Here is a 19,407-nt window from a genome sequence, read left to right as displayed (position 1 = left end):
CAGGTTACCTAGGCAACCGCCACAGGCAGTCTGTACACACCAGGCCTGGGGCGGGAGAGGGTTTCCTGCCTGCTGCTGCAAGACAGGGACTGGGAAATCGGAGTGGACTCGGACTTGAATCGGGTTGCCCCGGAATCCGTCCTCTCTCTGTGATAAGGTCAGAATCCGTCACCTGGTGGCCTTTGGGCGTACATCACCGGGAGTCTTTGATCCCCTTTTTCCTTCCAAGCCATACCAAGGGGAAGACGCCAGTGAAGCAAAGTTGAGGTCAAGGGAACTCCGTAATGGTGCAATGGTGATGATAATGATGAAAGACAGTGAGGTGGCTTTACTGAGGCAGTCTGGGTACCAGAACAAAGTTCAAGAGAAGGAAAGGGAGGGTGGCCTACAGCCAACTATGCAGACTTCACTGCACCAGTTAAGATTCTGGGCTGGGAGAACTAAGTGCTCCCTGACCAAACCTGACACTGCTCATCTAGAGAGTGTAGGGGGTTTGTTTGGACCATCAGTGCTAACTGATGGATTCTGATCCTTTTATACCCAAACGAAGAAATAATTTGACCCATACGGGACTTCTACTGGGCAGAAAAAAAAAAAGAGTTTTCTCAGAATGACATCCTAACCAACTCTCATGGCAGACAGACACATGGTCCTTTCTACTCTGACTATCATTATACTCTGGTCATGGAGAACAATTATGTCTTTAAATTATACCATCTGCCTGTGGCATGACAACCCATTAAACAATTTTTTTAACAACTAGCATGTGCCAGACAGTGAACCTGTGATAGGTTCACAGTTTCTGCCTTCAATGAACATGTAACCTAGTAGGGAAGAAAGGCCCGTAAACATTGCTTTACAGTGTGACAAGTGCTTTACATAGAGTATGTGCAAGCCTTAACCCAGAATCACAAGAAAGAGAATGCTTATAATACTACCAGAGAGAATGAAAGTCTTCAAAGAGAAGATCTTTGATTTAAATCTTTAGGGAAGTATGGAGTATGCCATACAGCCAAGGGAAAAGGACATTTTAGGGAGAGGAAACAGCCCATGCCAAAGTACAGAAACATCCCATTCAGTTCCAGAGAACTATAGTTGTGGCCTGAACCTAGGGTCCTCTGTGGAGGTTGTGGTTGATGAGCATGTGAGGTAGGCAGGAGTCAGAGCATGGAAACCATTAATACCTTCCAAAGGGGTAAAGCATGAGCAGATTTACCTTTCAGGAGGCTGTCACAGTAGCACAGAGGATGAAATTGAGGGAAGACAGACTACAGGGAGGACATCCAGTTAAGGTGAGGTGATGAGGGCCTGAACAAAGGCAGAGGCAATTGGAATGAGGAGGAGGAAAAAAAATGTGGTAAGACATTTAAGAGGTATATGCAGAAGGATTTAATGAGTGAATGAAAATAGGGGGATAGAGTCAAAGATTGGTTGAGGATAATAGCTCAACCAATAGAAGAATGGTGGTGTTACTTTTCAAGAGAAGGCATACTTTAGGAGAAGGAGGCTGGTTAGAAAATATAATGAATTCAATTTTGAACACACTGAATTTGAGATGCCTGTGGCACATTCAGATGGAGCTTTTTCACGTGGGCAGTTGGATTTTTTTTTTTTTTTTTGCACAGAAAAGAAGGTAAGGATTTTTCACCATGAAGAAAACAATTGGTTTGAAAAGCACAAAGTAGGCCAGGCGCCGTGGCTCATGCCTGTAATCCCAGCACTTTGGGAAGCTGAGGCGGGTGGATCACAAAGTCAGGAGTTCAACATTAGCCTGGCCAATATGGTGAAACCCCGTCTCTACTAAAAATACAAAAATTAGCTGGGCGTGGTGGCATGCGCCTGTAGTCCCAGCTACTTGGGAGGCTGAGGCAGAAGAATCACTTGAACCTGGGAGGCAGAGGTTGGAGTAAGCTGAGATTGTTGCACTCCAGCCTGGGCAACAGAGTGAGACTCTGTCTCAAAAAAAAAGAAAAAAAAAAGAAAAGAAAAGCACAAAGTAAGTTTGAAATAACAAGTAGAGAGAAGCCAAGGAGAAAAGCTGAACCAAAGAAGAAAACGTAAAGGAGAGAGTCGTCAGCATTGTCAAATGCCATGTCAAGGTCAAGTTGAGAACTGAAACATGTCCACTGTCTTTGGCCATTAGAAGGTTATTGTTGACCTTGTAGTGGCTTGAGGTGTTCTCAGTCCAGATGGCAGTGAATCCAGGACTGAATGCAGGTAGTGAGTGTTACTAATGATTATCTAAAAGGTTTACCATAAAGGTATCTAAAAGCAGCTATTTATAGAAGAATATAGGAGAGACTTTTTAAGATAGGATAGACTTAATATTTATATACAGAAATAAAAGAGACCGTCGAGAAGGAAATTTGGGAATGAATGAAAGAGGAAAATTTGACAGCAGTATTCTGAAAGAGATAGATAAGGATAGGATCAATACATAGGAAAAGGGATTTGTTTTGGACAAAAGGAAGAACACCTACTAAGACAGGAGTCAGAAGGGAAAGAAAAATACGTCTTTGAGAGGAGGGAAATAAGAAACATACATTTGATGGCACCACTGTTCTCTATGAAAATGGGGCCAAGATCATCTATTGAGAGAGAGACCTTAGAAAGAGTGGTGAAAGTTTAGAATAGTAATGTCATGAATCTTGAGTCTCTAGTCCCACTCTCCTAGGAGAGGAAATTGAGGAAAATATAAAACATTTGTCGCTGAAGATCTAACTGAAGTTAGAGGCAATGCATTTGTAGTGACTTCAGCTCCATGCTGGTTAGGTGAAATTTTCCAGTAGCAATCCAAAGTGGAAAGATTAATCCAAGATACGCAGTTTGAGGTGTAAAAACTATAGAAGTTCCTGGTGGCTTCTGGTTTTGTGGGGGAACTGGAGATGACCTTTAGCCTCTTAAATGGGCCGGCCCTGAAAGAGCTTCAAAGAGCAGGAGAGTAGTTACAAGCTGGCCAACAGGACATTCACCTCTTGATGAATTCAGTAACTTCATCTGGAACCGTTGAGTCCATTTGTGACTGGAGACAACATACAAGACTTGTAAGTACGAGGAAGGTCTAGCATCCTTGTGATTCAGAAATAGTTATGCAACTTATAGAATTTGGGGTTTTTAAATTAAATTGTATTTTTCTAATTAGCTGTTGAATTAGAATAAGATTTTCTGCTAAATAAGTGCATTGATGAAGAGAAAATAAGTTGAAGTGAGAGGTAAGATTTGTATCCCAAATAGGCATATTTTTCTTCCAAGGAAAAGTAGTCTCAAGTAAATGGAGAGCTATACCTTGTTCTTGAGGATGACTCAAAACTGTAATATGGAAGTTCTCCCTAAATTAATCTTTACAATGCAACCTCAGTCAAAATCCCAACTGAATTTTTTAAAACTAAATACAAAATAATCATAAATTTTATTTGGAAAAATAAATATGGAAGAATATCCAGGAAACTGCCAAAAAAGAACATGAGGTGGGAATTTAAAATATGAATTACAGTAATTAAAACAGATACAGCCAGGCGAGGTGGCTCACGCCTCCCAGCACTTTGGGAAGCCGAGGTGGGTGGATCACGAGGTCTGGAGATCAAGACCATCCTGGCTAACACGGTGAAACCCCATCTCTACTACAAAAAACCCCGTCTCTACTACAAAAAAATTAGCCGGGCATGGTGGCAGGTGCCTGTAGTCCCAGCGACTTGGAAGGCTGAGGCAGGAGAATGGCGTGAACCCGGGAGGTGGAGCTTGCAGTGACCTGAGATCGCGCCACTGCACTGCACTCCAGCCTGGGCGACAGAGCAAGACTCCGTCTTAAAACAACAATAACAACAACAAAAAACAGATACTGGTGCAGGAATAGACAGAGCTAACGAAAAACACAGATTAGAAAGTCCAAAATTAGGCCCCAGTGTATGTGATCATTTAGAATATAACAAAGAGAATGATTTAATTCCTTCTGCAATAGATATCTTGGACAAAGGCAAGATAACTTAGAACACCATTTGGTGAATTTGGAGCTTTGAAGGGAAGCCTTTGTCCTTCGTGTGATGGTGGGCAGCTAAGCTATCCTTTGGTAATCACAGACTTTAATCCAGTATATAAGGGTTTCTCTTTCCACGAGTAGAGGTGCTGCAAAACACTTTTTAAACTTGGTGCACCATTCAAATAAACCTGGAGAGGTAAGACTATGGCCTGCATCTATGTATGGGCCTTTGATGGAGCTTCCAAATTCTTTCAGGTTGCTTTCTTGACTGGCTTCTCTTGCAGCCTATGCTGTAATATCCTGAGGTTGTCCAAGAATGGAGTAAAGATGAAATTGCCAATGGGAAGCAGGGAAGGAATGCACGGCATTTCCTTCAATATAGACCCATCATCTAACCACTGTCACCACTGCCTCTACCACCACCCTACTCCAATCACCATCCTCTCCCACTTACATTATTACAACTGCCTATTAACTAGTCTCCCTGCTTTTGCTCCAAACCCTACAATCTATTTTAAACATAGTAACCAGAGTGATCTTTTTCAATACTTATGACAGTTCTTGTTACTCTTCAACTCTAAATCCTCATACAGCTTTTCATCTTACCATAATAAAATCCAAAATCCTCACAGAGTTCTACAAGATAGCACGTGATTTGGCCCTGAAATACCTCTCTGACCTCACATCCTACCATTATTTATTTCTCTCAATGTACTCCAGGCACATAATTTTCCTTGCTATTCTGCAAACATGCCAAGTATACTCTCACTGCCCCCCCGTCCCAGCTTTTTTTTTTTTTTTCTATTTGCTGTTTCCTTTGCCTGTATGCATTTTCTCCAGATTCCCGCATGGCTCACACTCACACTCCCTTATATCCTTCATTTCTTTGCCCAGATTCCACCTTATCATCTGATAAGGTCCTGATCTTCTCTTTCCTCCCAACCCTGTCTTTCTCTGTCTGGGGTTCTGTCTTATGCCTTCAATATGAATATTAACAATGAGGCAATGAATGAACAAAGAGTCCAATGTATTAGGATAATTTGCTGACTGTATTTTTCTTTGTGGTGCTGGCTGGGGTCCTGTCCCTCCTTCTTGACTCAGTGTCTTAGTCCATCTTGTGCTGCTATAATAAAATACCTGAAACTGGGCAATTTAAAAACAACAGAAATGTATTTCTCACAGGTCTAGAGGCTAGGAAGTCTAAGATCAAGGCATCAGCATCTGGTGTCTGCTTCCAAGATGATGCCTTGAAGTCTGCCTCCTCTGGAGGGAAGGAACAGTGTGTACTCACATGGCCAAGTCAGAATGGCAAAAAAGGGATGAACTTTCTCCATCAAGCCCTTTAAATGCACAGCTAATGGGCACCTAATGCCATTTGGAAGGGGAGGAGCCCTCATAACCAAATTACCTCTTAAAGGCCCACCTCTTAATACTATCATATTGGCAACACCTGAAGTTTGAAGGGGACACATTCAAACCATAGCATTCAGCATGGTAGAGCAATGTCCTCAGTTTACAAAGCATGAGTACAAATACAGACTGTATGCAATTTTCTGGTGCATTTCTCAAACTCCTTTGATTTGGTCCCTTATATATAATACACAGCTACCCCTTCCCAACCACTGCTGCTCTCAATTTGAAGACTTTTTAGAATCGTTTGGTGAAACTTCTTTCCCTGGTACCTTGAATTTTGGTTTGTAACATGGTTTAGCTGTGCCCCCACACAAAATTTCATCTTGAATTGTAATAATCCCCACATTTCAAGGACGAGACTAGGTGGACATAATTGAATCATAGGGCCAGTTTCCCCCATGTGTTCTTGTGATAGTGAATTCTCACAAGAACTGATGATTCTATGAGGGGCTTCCCCCTTCACTCAGCTCTCATTCTGTCTCTTGCTGCCATGTGAAGAAGGTTGGTTTGCTTCCCCTTCTGCTGTAATTATAAGTTTCCTGAGGCCTTCCCAGCCATGTGAAACTGAGTCAATTAAACCTCTTTCCTTTATAAATTACCCAGTCACAGGCATGTCTTTATTAGAAGTGTGAGAACAGACTCTGGTTTGTGTTAATGGGCTTTTTTCTCAATCTGATGTTGTCTGTGTCATATTTAAAGACTTTTCTCAATATTTCTGGCAATCATTGCTCTTTTTTGTAGCCCTGCTATATTCTTTTCTTGTCTAGTGGGATTTGGGGAGGGAAGATAGGTAAATACATGGACTCAAATCATCATCTTTTTTCTTAACATTTTAATTTATGTATATGCCAGCAATGTACATAATTTTGCATAAATGAATAAAAATGAGCATATAAATGCATTTAAAATAAAAATTTAAGTAGAATTTCATTAAAGTATAACATACATCCAGAAACCACACACATCATAGGTATCTAATTTTATTTTCAAATTGAACATAACCAGCACCTAGATAAAAAAATACATTGTTATGAACACTCTAGAAGCCCCTCTTTTGCTTCCTCTTAGTTGCTCTTCCCTGAAAGGTAACCAATATCCTAACTTCTAATACTACAGTTTGTTTTAAAATCTTACATGAATTGAGTCATACTCATTATGAGTATTACTCATTGTGTGTCTCTTCTTCTGTTCAACATTTGTTTACGTGAAACTCACTTATGTTGCAAATAACAGTAGTTGTTTCTTTCTCATTCCACTTTTAGGTAGAAACCCCAAAGAAATTTGTAGCTATGACCTGTATGACAAAATGTTCAGAGAAGCACTATTTAACCCCCAGCTGGAAACAGTCAAAATGTGTACCCATAGTAGAAATAATAAATAAATGTCTATACATTCATACTAGGCAATTCTAAACATGCTTTTTTAAAAGTGTCATTTTTTCTTTTCCATTTTTGCGTAGATCTATCCCATCCAGCTTTACATTTATATTCTGGCCACAACGGCTTTCACCTGCATCTAAGGAAACTCATATTAACAACTTAGTATATATCTTTCCATATTTTCTCCTGACAATAATTATACACATACATGCATTTACATATATACACATGTATATACACATGCCTCTGGGGGAGTTGTTATTGTAAAGAAAGGGATTATACTGTACACCATTTTCTAAATCTCACTTTGTCAGGTCATTATATTAAAAGCAGGATTCTTATATTGTTTAGATAATATGTATCTGGAATAATATACAGAAAATATTACAAATTATGAAAGTTGGATTCAGTTTTATTGAAGCTACTTGAGTATTAGTTGGTTCATATTCTCTAGAATGAAGGAGAAGTTGGAGTGTTTATTTTAATAAACATTTATTACTATGCCAAAAATGTTGCTAAGCCCTAAGGATTCTTCTCTTTGCAGTCTTAAGTATACTTAGAGAACTGTGTTCACGTTTAGACACTGCAGTGTAATACAAAGGACAACCAGAGCCTGTTCAAAGGAGAGAAACATGAGTATATAGTGAGAGAACTAACCACTTGAACTGGGAGTAAGATAAGAGTGTAGATGAGAGATGACCATTTTCTTCAAGTATTGAAGGCTCATCGTGTGGAAAAAATGTTATACCAAGGAGGTATACTGACAACAAAAGGGAAGGAATTATGGAGAGAGAGATTTAAAATTAAAATAAAAAATAACCTCCTAACAGAAAACTCCCTCAGAGTTTATACAGATACTTGGTAATATACTATGTGAAGATTTCAAACTACAGTTGGGTGGTTCAACCTCAGTAGCTTTAAGGTCTATTTCAACTTGGAATGACAATGACTTTAATATTTATTTCATTTTTTCATTTTCCTTAACAGTTATAATATTATGATCACTATTTTTAATGGAAGATGATTGAAAGTGAAAACCTAAACCAAGAAGAAATAATTAAAGAACTGGTGGGTCAAAGTCAAATTTCTTTTAAATAACATTTGCAGTAATATAAAATGGAAAGTTTTTATGCTCCTTTCTAGAGCTGGAAGGGTTACTTAGTCATTTCCTCTACCTAGTGACTTTTGGAAGCAGAGAATAATCATATATGTGATATAACTTTCTCTCTTGTGAGATTACAAAAATGGCATCAGTGTAATTGACAATTTATAATTTCTAATGGTAAAAGTCATCTTTTAATTATTTAAAATAGGTAATGACCGAATTTCTTTCGTTTAAAACAGTGTTTGTGCAATGGCTTATCTTATGAGATGGTTGGACAAGAAGGATCAGATACATCAAAGTTGGAGATGTTTTTCTTAGGGTATCCTCGTATAGTCGGATTATCATTATTTCCTAATTTAACGAGTCTTACCATTGTTGCTCAAGATATAAAAGAAATTTCAGGGTTAGAGCCTTGTTTACAACTTAAAGAACTTTGGATTGCTGAGTGCTGCATAGAGGTAAGTGTAAACATAAAACCTTACATGGAGTATTTTATTCCGAATTATTTGGCTTTAGAAAAATAATTCATTGAAATATATGCATAAGGCATGGATTAAGACAGATAAATGAACAAGGGATAGAAATTGATTTGTACAAAGGAAAAAATAAAAATAAGGAATTAAAACATACACATATTCTACTTTTTAGTATTCAACGCAAATTAAATCAAAACAGCATGTTACTGTTACAAAACAGACACATAGACCAATGGAACAGAATAAAGAACCCAGAAATAAGGCCACACACCTACAACTATCTTATCTTCGACAAAGATGACAAAAACAAGTATTGGGGAAAGGACCGTCTATTCAATATATGGTGCTGGGATAACTGGATAGCCATATACAGAAGATTGAAACTGTACCTCTTCCTTATACCATATACAAAATTAAACTCAAGATGAATTAAGGACTTAAATGTAAAACCCAATATAAAAACCCTGGAACATCACCTAGGCAATATCATTCTGGACATAAGAACAGGCAAAGATGTCATGACGAAGACACCAAAAGCAATTGCAACAAAAGCAAAAATGGACAAATGGGATCTAATTAAACTAAAGAGCTTCTGCAGAGGAAAAGAAACTATCAACAGGGTAAACAGACAATCTACAGAATGGGAGAAAATTTTTGCAAACTATGCATCTGACAAAGGTCTAATACCCAGCATCTATAAGGAACCTAAACAAATTTACAAGAAAAAAACAACCCCATTAAAAATTGGGCAAAGGACATAAACAGACACTTTGCAAAAGAAGACATACATGTGGCTAACAAGCATAAGAAAAAAAGTTTAAAATAACTGATCATTAGAGAAATGCAAATCAAAATCACAGTGAGATACTATCTCACACTAAGACAGAATGGCTATTATTAAAAAGTCAAAAAAAAATAACAGATGCTGGCAAAGTTGTGGAGAAAAAGGAAGGCTTATACACTGTTAGTGGAAGTGTGAATTAGTTCAACTATTGTGGAAAACAGTGTGATGATTCCTCAAAGAACTAAAAACAGAAATACCATTCAACCCAGCAATTCCATTACTGGGTATATACCCAAAGTAATATAAACCATGCTATCATAAACACACATGCACGTGTATGTTCATTACAGCAGTATTCACTAGCAAACACACGGAATCAACCTAAATGCCCATCAGTAGTAGACTGGATAAAGAAACTGTGGTACATATACACCATGGAATACCATGCAGCCATAAAAAAGAATAAGATAATGTCCTTTGCAGGAACATGGATGGAGCTGGAGGCCATTGTCCTTAGCAAACTAACACTGGAACAGAAAACCAAATACCACCTGTTCTCATTTAGAAGTGGGAGCTAAATGATGATAACACATGGACACATAGAGGGGAACAATAGACTCTGGGGCCTACTGAAGGTGGAGGATGGGAGAAGGATCAGGAAAAATAACTAATGGGTACTATGCTTAATACGTGGATGATAAAGTAATCTGTACAACAAACCCCCATGACAGAAATTTACCTAAATAACAAACCTGCACATGCACCCGTGAACTTAAAATAAAAGTTCAATAAATAAATAAATAACTTGATTTGTGCAAAGGAAAAACAGAAATAAGGGATTAAAACAAACATATTCTACTTTTTAGTAATCAAATCAAATCATAACCAGTATTACGTAGTAATAAAATTGGTCCACTTAGACACTATTGGCTGTGTTGAAATTATAACATGTATTTTGAAAAGAAATACTGCAAAACATCAGGAGCCATCACAGAAATGTACAGGGCATACGTTTTGACTTAGAAGTCCCTACTCTAAGATTTTATCCTAGAAAAGTAACTCAATAGCAGAAAACAACCATATGCATGAAGCTAATTGTTGCAGCATTATTTATAACTAAAAATTTGAACCATAAATATGCCATACATCAGGTAATTTTTCAGAAAATTATTATAAACTTAATGAAATATTTCATAATTATTAAATATAATTTGAAGGATTATGAAAACATTTTGGTCTTAATTTAAAAAAAGTCCCACCAAAGTGTATGTGCATTAAGATTATAATGTGCTTACATGGTTATAATCATAACCATATGATCATAATCATTTCTATATGATTATAATAACCATCTAGAAATATGATTATATGTGATATATATGATTACAATCATAACCATATATAGATATAGGGTTGATTAAAATTTAAAAAGAACATGCAAAATTGAAAATAGTTGTATTTAAGTGGAAAACATGGAATATATTTTTTCTTTTAAAACAGTTCATTTTGCTGGATATTGATTTTGCAATAAAATATGATATTTAAAAGAAAATATACTTAGAAACCTACTTTATTGGAAGGATTAATAGCAAAACATAAACTAACACTATTCAGTCTCCTTTTTTTACAGAAAATTGAAGGTCTTCAAGAATGTAGAAATTTGGAAAAACTATATTTATATTTTAATAAAATTTCCAAAATAGAAAATTTAGAGAAATTAATCAAATTGAAGGTTCTTTGGCTGAACCACAATACAATTAAAAATATTGAGGTAAGATAATAATTTCAATTATCTATATGTAAAGCCAGTTACTACTGTAGAGTTTAAACCACAATGTTCAAGATCATATTGTGGTTAAAGGCCAAACTATTCATGACTAGTACAATTATTGTTGTCAAAAAGAACTAACATGTATATAGCATTTTATAAGGTACAGAGGGCATTGTGTACATTATTTTCTTTACTCTTTACAAGCCTAAGAGGTAGGGCGTTGTTATTCTTTCTTTGAAGGTTTAAAAATAAAAAGAGGTTTAGATAAGTTACATAACTTGCCTAAGATTATAATTATACTCTGTGTGATGTATTCTTTTTCCACCTACTCCTCCTTTTTTCCTCTCTACTCTGCTTCCTGTTCCCTCCTCCAATAATTCTGAGTTCCAGTATAGAGAACACAGGTGGCTTCTTGGAGGCACTCATTTCCTTCTGTGCTTGTGGAGTACAAAGTACCCTGTGCTCAGAGCACCTGCAGAACTAACCAGATTAATCAGAGATGATTTGTAAATGTTAATTTTAATTATTTGTTCTAAATTATATGTTGTCTAAATTTTTAGGGTTTGGAAACTTTGAAGAATTTAAAAGATCTCAACCTTGCTGGAAATCTAATAAATAGCATTGGTATGTACTATTTCATTTGGAATCTGAGATAATGCTATAATCGTTTTTTATCAATATAAAAAGTACATGCTTAGATTTTTTTCTTTTGGGCTTTTTTCTGTGACATATTTGCAAAGCATATTGAAACCTGTGAAAATATTACTCATTAACCAGTGGTTACTAATTATACAATGGTACCATTAGTCTATTTATATGCAAGAAACGATGGCTACATACAACTCAGAAGTATGACAGAATATGAACAGAAGGTAAAATAATTTAATTCTTTTCATCTTATTTTTTAAAGGTCGATGTCTTGACTCCAATGAACAACTGGAAAGATTAAACCTTTCTGGTAACCAAATATGTTCTTTCAAGGTATGTTTAAGTGGAATAATTAATTTTTATTTATCATCCTGAATCATGAACCATTGTGTTGCAGAAACTGTACTAAAAAGTCCTCCATTAAGGAATAAGTTCATTATTTTGGGCTGATGCTCCAGGAAATTTGAAAGTCATCTGACTACATTGGCCTTAATGATCTGACACTATTAAAACCTAACAAATAACTATTTACCTGGCCCTTAGGATACCATTTTCTCTTAGTTTTCTTCCAATCTTTCTGGCTACATCTCTTCAGTTTCTGTTCTTTCATCCTCTTCTGGAATCTAAGATATGGACTGCCCTTGGTCAGTACTGACATCTTTTCTCATTTCTGTCTGCATTCATTCTCTAAGTAATCTCATCATGCCTTTAAGACTTTAAATACCCTTTATCTACTGATTACTCTAAACTAGTACCTTTACTTTCCTTAACAACTCTCCAGAACTGTACACATATCTTAATGCAAACTAATTTTTCCTCTACCAGACCTTCTCCTGCAGTCTTCCTCACCTCTCTAAATGGAGTCTCCATTCTTCCAGTAACTTAAGCCAAAATCCTTATAGTCATTTTTGACTCTTCTTATTCCTTCATACCCTCATCCAATCCATCAGCAAGTACAACTGGGTGCACCTTCAGAATATGTCCAGAGTCTGATCACTTCTTACCACCTGCATCACTACCAAGCTGATTGAAGACACTATCATCTCTAACCTGCATTAATGAAAAAAAGCTTCCTAACAATTTTTCCTGTGTTTGTCCTTTCCCTACTATAGATCTGTTCTCCACACAGAAGCCTGATGGAACCTTTAAAAATTTGTCAGATAAAAATCACCCTTCTGCTTAAAACCCTCCCTTGCTTTCTCATCTCTTTCAGAGTAGAAGACATTTCTTATAATGGGCCATAAGACTACCTAATCTAGCCGCCCCACCACCCCCTACCTATCTCTTTGACTACAGTTTCTACCACTCTCTCTTTTGTTTGTCCAGTTTCAGCCACACTGGTCTGAATATACCTAGCACACAGTAATCTTAGGGCCTTTGCACTTGCTGGGATTTTCTTTCCTCATATACCTGCATGGCTCATTTCATCATTTATTTCAAGTCTTTGTCAAAATATTATGTTCTAAGTGACACCTTTCCTTCCCAATTTAGGTGTAATAGGAAAACCGTCACAACCTCTCCAATCTGCAGCACTCCCTATCACAGTGCTACTGTTTTATTTTTCCTTTTGGCAAATCCCTTACTAGAATACCAGCTCTCTGAGTACAGGAACTTTGCCTGTTCTCTTCATTGCTATATCCACGATCCTTAACACAGTGTTGGACATGTAGTAAATCTCAATAAACATTTGTCAAGAAGATGAATGAAAGAGAAACAACCAAATAAAGTGACTTAATGTTATCACATATAATGTTGGTTAAAAGGTGACATTTATAATTTTGACAGTGTAAGATTGAAGGTGCATATTCAAACACATCCTCTAGAAAATACTGAAGAAAGATAGGTAAATTTACTATAGAAATAATTTTGAGTTCATAAGTATTAAAGTAGGCATTCTTTTACTCAGGCAAAAATATAAAAATACCAAAAAGCTATAGAATGAGGCAGATTAAGTTCCTTAAAAAGAAATGTAAACAAAATTGTATTAGTCAAATTCAAGAGGAAATATTTGATAAGAATTTTTAAGTGTCAACAGAATTTGAACAAGCATTGGTGGGAGGTCTTCTGGGTAGTAGGGCGTGGGCATTCTAAGGGGAAAACAATATATACAAAGGCAGGGAAGTGAGAAAACAAGGGGCATATTTGAATAACACCAGCATTGTCATTTGACTGGAGTATAGAGTATATATAGCAACATTGGAAGTTAACACTAGAAAGGTCAATTGGGTCTCGAATCGAGACTGTATTTTATAGACAACAGAGAGCTGTAAAATTTTTGAGCAAGAAAGCGATATGATCAGAAATGTTCCTTAGGGATAGTGATCTGGAGGTAGTTTTTATTGATTTGGAACAGCTAGAAGAAGAAAACCCAGTCAGGAGATTACAGGAATAATCTAAATGAGAAATTATGAGACTATGAATTGGAGTGTTAACAGAAAAAAAAAAAGAAAAAAGAAGAGAAGGAGGAGGAGGAGGAAAGACGAGGAAGAAATAGATGCAAGGGACATTATGGTTGTTGAATTTGCAGAATTTCACAGCTAGTAGAATGTGAAGAGCTAGAGAGTCCAAAATGAATCTGTGATTACAGTTCTTAGTAAGCTCAAAAAATATACAAATCAGAAAAAAAATAGCTAGTTTGGTGGGGGTAAGGGGAAGAGAATGTATCTGGTTCTGGATATGTTGAGTTTAGAGTACCAGTGGGGCCATCCAGGTGAAGATCTGTACACACAACACTGAGAAATGGGTAAAGAGCAGTCATACCTTACAATCTTGGCATAACAAGCAAGAGTGTGAAGCAATGCTTAGAGGCATGGCAAATTGTCTCTACCAACATTAAGACCATCAGATAAGGGATCAGATTAAACATGTGGAAAAGAAGCCATGATAGAAACCAGAGACACTCAGAAGGTGGTAACAGTTGTGACAGGGACAGGTAGTAAGATAGATAACAAGACTGTGTGTGTGTGTGTGTGCACGCATGCACGTGCACGCATGTGTATCTTTCCCCTTCTAGTTCTGCCAGCTTAAGATACTACACTAAATCTTTAAATCATACTTACTATATGGAAATTCTAATTTTCAGCCTGGTAAACACATCATAAAATTAAAACAAACCAACAAAAAACCTTTGAAATAATTCTTACTTTTAAAAGAGCTCTTTTAAATCAATTAGAAACAAATAATCTAAGATACCCAGTAGAATAAAGGATAAGTGAGCAGATAATTCATAGAATTGAACTCCACATGACTAATAGATTCATAAAATAATTTTCAATCCTACTAAAAATGAATAAAATGAAAAATAAAACATGATATAAGGCTGGGCATGGTGGCTCACTCCTGTAATCCTGTCACATTGGGAGGCCGCGGAGGGCGGATCACTTGAGATCAGGAGTTCGAGACCAGCCTGACCAACATGGTGAAACCTTGTTTCTACTAAAAAAAAAAAAAAAATAGCCAGGCGTGGTGGTGGGCACCTGTAATCCCAGCTACTCAGGAGGCTGAAGCAGGAGAATCGCTTGAACCTGAGAGGTGGAGGTTGCAGTGAGCCAAGATTGCACCACTGCACTATAGCCTGGGTAACAGAGCGAGACTAGGTCTCAAAAAAAAAAAGAAAAAAAAAAGAAGATATAATTGTAATTGATAATATTTTATATAGTCAACATTTTATAAACATGTTACTCTGTGCTAGAAAGATTAGGATAAGATGGGCATTTATACGACATTGGTAATCATTAAAATGATAAAACTTTTCTAGAAAGCATTTAGATAATGTGTACCAAGTCCTTTAAAAAGGCTTCTATCCTTTGACCTATCAATTCCTCTTTTAGGAATCTATTCCAAGAAAATAATGTGAAATGTGCATAAAGCTTTATACTTAAAACAGGCTAAAAATCCAAAAGAGATCAGAGAGAGCTATGAACATTAAATTCAGAGTGCTGTGGGAACATATGAAAGGGAGACCTAGCCTTGTTTGGGATGTCAGGACAAGACATCCTTGAGGAGCTAATGTTGCAGCTAATGATATCAGACGTGAGTAGGAGTTGCCCAGGCAAAGACCCTTCCAGGCAAAAGTTAGAGCATATGTGGAGGCTCAAGGTGGTTGAAAGGGGTATGGCAGATTCTAGGAACTAGAAATACTGTGACTGGAACACAGCAAGGGAAGCAATTATGACATAAGGCTGAAGAAGATAAGTGCAGGATTCTGGGAAAACAAGGCATTGCCCTGCCAAGAAACTATATGGAAGTTAATCTTACGCTGGCTAGCCATGGCACCCTTATGGTGGTTATAAGCCATGGCTGCATAGGCAGAAAGACCTCTCAGGTCTTGCTCTGCCTCATACTAGAGGCAGCATAATACGGTGGAACATGAAGTTTTGGTGAAATAACAATGTAAAATACCTAAATAGTGATCAGCACATAGTAAGGACTCAACAGATCCATTGTTTTTATTATTTCATTACCATTACTTTAATTACATTGAACTGCTGTATTTCAGTATCTTCATTTTAAAAATGGTGATAACAGGATTATTAGAAAAATTCATTGTGTGGCATAATATTTAAAAAATTTTATGGCATTATGACTATCATAAAAACATTGAATGTGATTCACAGAAACTTTTACTATCTTCATATTAAAAATGTTCCTGGAACACTATTATCTTAGATTTTTATCTCTAACCTTTCCTCCTACCCTAAGAAGATAACTGTCCTATCCTGGTGGTGATTGAATAAATTCTGTGCCCACCTTCCAACCATATCAGGCACCAGAGCACTAATTTTCAGTGAGATTTTGTGCCTTCATGGACTCCAGTGTCATCTGAATTTGGAATGTAGTTGGGGGATTTCTGTGTAGGACTCCAGAGTTTATACCCACCATCTGCTAGCTCAGACTAATGGTCAAATGAAACATAGCAACCCAGTAATCAAAGGCTGCCAAATGGTTTACCTTCTTGCCCCTGCAGAATTTGACCAATAATTCTCTGCACAGCTCTGTCCATAAATCTTCCTTTTAAAGCAACTCTGCTTAGTCCTCCTCCCCGCATAGGCTCAGCCCAAGCCTCAGGTCAGACCGGTGAGCCACATTCTCACATTCTCACTTGTCCAGAGAGAGTTTGGAAATATATTAACCGCCTCAACCTGTTACTCTTGCTTCCAGCAACCTGACTTCACTATTCTCTTTTCCATTCCATTCTTACTGTAGCTTTAGAACTAATGCTTCCTAGTTCTTCCTTTGGATTTCCCTTAACTCTGATTCTGAGTTTTCTAGCTAGCATTGCATCCTTTCAAGTTTGACCCCACCACAGTACCCTCCTACCTCAGGCACCATCCTGGTAATGAGAAAGGTATGAGGATATCCTCGAAGTTGGTGGAAAATAATAATCAATTTACTTTACATATTTATTTAGTGCCTACTGTGTTCTAAGTGCTGAGTGTTGAGAATACAATGTTAAATAAGACACAAACCTTGTTCTCCACAAGTTCATCACAGGGTTAGCAAACGTTTTCTGTTAAAAAAAAAAAAAAAGCCAAATAGAAAATATTTCAGGCTTTGTGGGCCACATGTAGCCTCTACTGCATATTCTTCTTTTTTTTTTGAATACTTAAAAAATGTAAATAACATTCTTTGTTTGTAGACTGGGGGCCAAAGCCCATATAGACCCTTGACTTATAGATACAAGCAATTGGCAATAGGGTATAATAAAGTCCATACCAAAACTAAGCTCAGTGGCTAAAAGAGCTCATAGGAGGAACATCTATCCCAATGTTGGGGGGATGAAACAAGGCTCCCAGGGAATATGACACTGGGTTGGGCCCTGACAGATTAAAAGGTGAAATTGGGGTGAAGTTCAGGCCACTCAAAAGGAGCAGCATGAGTAAAAGGTCTAAGGACAAGATAGGGCTTGGCACATTCCAAAACTTCAATTAGTTCAATATGGCTAAATCATAAAATATTAGGGTTTAAACAGGAAGAGGCAAGACTGAAGAGTTAATCAAGAGCCAGATGACAAATAAAGTATAAACAATGACTTAAACATCAGGAAAAAATAAGGAGAAACATTGGACTGAGAGTGCATATCATCAATCCTTCCTCATCCATAGGTTGTGAGAAAACTGAGGCCCTCAAGAGAAAGTTAGGCTTTAGTTGACCATAATAGGTAAAACAGGTGTTTATGGAAAAAACAAAACAAACAAAAAAACCAAAAATCAGGAATTCCATGGTGATTGTAATGAACAGGGGATCCCATAGCCTTTAATGAGTAGAGCAGATCTGGAGGCAGGGAGGATGAAGAGGAGTGTTTCTAGGTGATAAGTATAGGAAACAGGGGTGAAGAAAGCAGAGACCTACAGGTATCCTGGGGGCAATTAGCAAGAGGGGCTGTGTAGGGGAAGCAACATATTAATGAATAAGTGTGCTCACATCACTGGCTTCAAGGTTCCAGCTGGAATACATGATTTAGTAAATATTTAAAAGGAATAGTGGTATAGCGTGTTGTTTAATTATTGTTGATATTTTCTTCAGGAATTTAGCTTGTTTTTCAATAGAAAGAAACATTTTAGGCATCTAAATCACTTTAATGTATTTAAGCGCATAATTAGAATACATTAGACTATGGCTGATCTTAGGTGTTCAAATACTGCCTTTAGAAATGACAGTCAAAATTAACTGAACATTATCTTTGCTGGCGTTTTAGGAACTCACGAACTTAACCAGGCTGCCTTGCTTAAAGGATTTATGTCTGAATGACCCTCAGTATAAAACCAATCCAGTTTGTCTTCTGTGTAATTATTCCACACATGTATTATATCATTTGCCTTGCCTTCAAAGATTTGACACATTGGATGTGTCAGCAAAGCAAATCAAGGAACTGGCAGATGTAAGTACATCCCTAATCCGGCATCTGTGATTTCAGTTTTATTAGTTAACGGCTTCTTTCTGGCCATGTCCACATACGGTAGGTAGGATTATCAGTTCAGTTCTTGTTGCCAAGTCTACTTTTGCCCTAGTGAACTGGATATTACACACAAAAGTATATAAATAATAATATTAATACTAGAATCTTAATTTTGATGACAGTACTGGAAGGTGAAATAATAGAATAATAATGTTTCTAATCTATACAAAACAAGAAGGAAATTGAAAAAAATCAGTGTTAAAAATAGACTACTGCCATATATGTATGTGTGTGTGTATATATATATATATATATATATATATATATATATATATATAAATTAAAGCTTAAATAACAGAAATGTAGCAACCACTTCTCCTTTGGAATATTACATATCAAAATTAGAAAATATCTATGGTTTATGGTAGTCTACCAAAGATTAGGTAGATTTTAATCTAATTAAAGATGGTTTGTGATTCTCTGAAAGTTTAAGTAGCTGACAACATCAGGGGAAGAGAAGTAACAGATGAAGACAGGAGTGGTAGAGGCCAGATTATGTGAGACTGTAGACTGTTGTAAGGACTTTGGTCTTTACTTTGAGGGAGATGGGGTCCACTGGAAAATTCTGATCAGAGGAGGGACTAAGATGACTTATGTTTTAAAAGGATCCTTTTGAATAATGGATTAAGAATAGAGAGTTAGAGGGGGAAAGTTGAAAGCAGAGAGACTGGTTAGAAGATTATTCCAGTAACTTAGACGAGCAATGTGGATGGTTCGATGCATGGTGTTCATAGAGAAAGTGGTAATAAGTCAGATTCTGGTAGCAGTTACAAGATGGAACCTATCTGGGTTTACTGATGGATTGGATATTAAGTACAGAGGAAAGAAGTAGAGAATAATTCCAAGATATGGGCTGGAGCAATTCAAAGAGTAAGTTGCTATTTGACGACATGAGGA

At 36.9% G+C, this 19,407-nt stretch overlaps 1 protein-coding gene across 2 annotated transcripts in view; it reads left to right on the top strand.

Moving 5' to 3' along the window:
• Positions 1-19,407, top strand: part of LRRC9 (leucine rich repeat containing 9) — a 145,593-nt gene that overhangs the window by 404 nt on the left and 125,782 nt on the right. Inside the window, exons 1-7 of one of the 2 annotated variants that reach the window (XM_055289185.1) lie at positions 28-157; positions 7,756-7,836; positions 8,113-8,331; positions 10,764-10,904; positions 11,465-11,528; positions 11,815-11,885; positions 18,250-18,432. In XM_055289185.1, the coding sequence (XP_055145160.1) occupies positions 7,789-7,836; positions 8,113-8,331; positions 10,764-10,904; positions 11,465-11,528; positions 11,815-11,885; positions 18,250-18,432 (726 nt within the window). In that variant the 5' untranslated portion in view covers positions 28-157; positions 7,756-7,788. Of the gene's footprint in view, positions 1-27; positions 158-7,755; positions 7,837-8,112; positions 8,332-10,763; positions 10,905-11,464; positions 11,529-11,814; positions 11,886-18,249; positions 18,433-19,407 lie in introns of those variants that run through there. The other variant, XM_055289184.1, reaches the window with a different exon arrangement.

The sequence above is a fragment of the Symphalangus syndactylus genome, chromosome 8 (genome assembly GCF_028878055.3).
Source record: "Symphalangus syndactylus isolate Jambi chromosome 8, NHGRI_mSymSyn1-v2.1_pri, whole genome shotgun sequence".
NCBI lineage: Eukaryota > Metazoa > Chordata > Mammalia > Primates > Hylobatidae > Symphalangus > Symphalangus syndactylus.
This window is presented reverse-complemented; position numbering and strand designations above follow the sequence as displayed.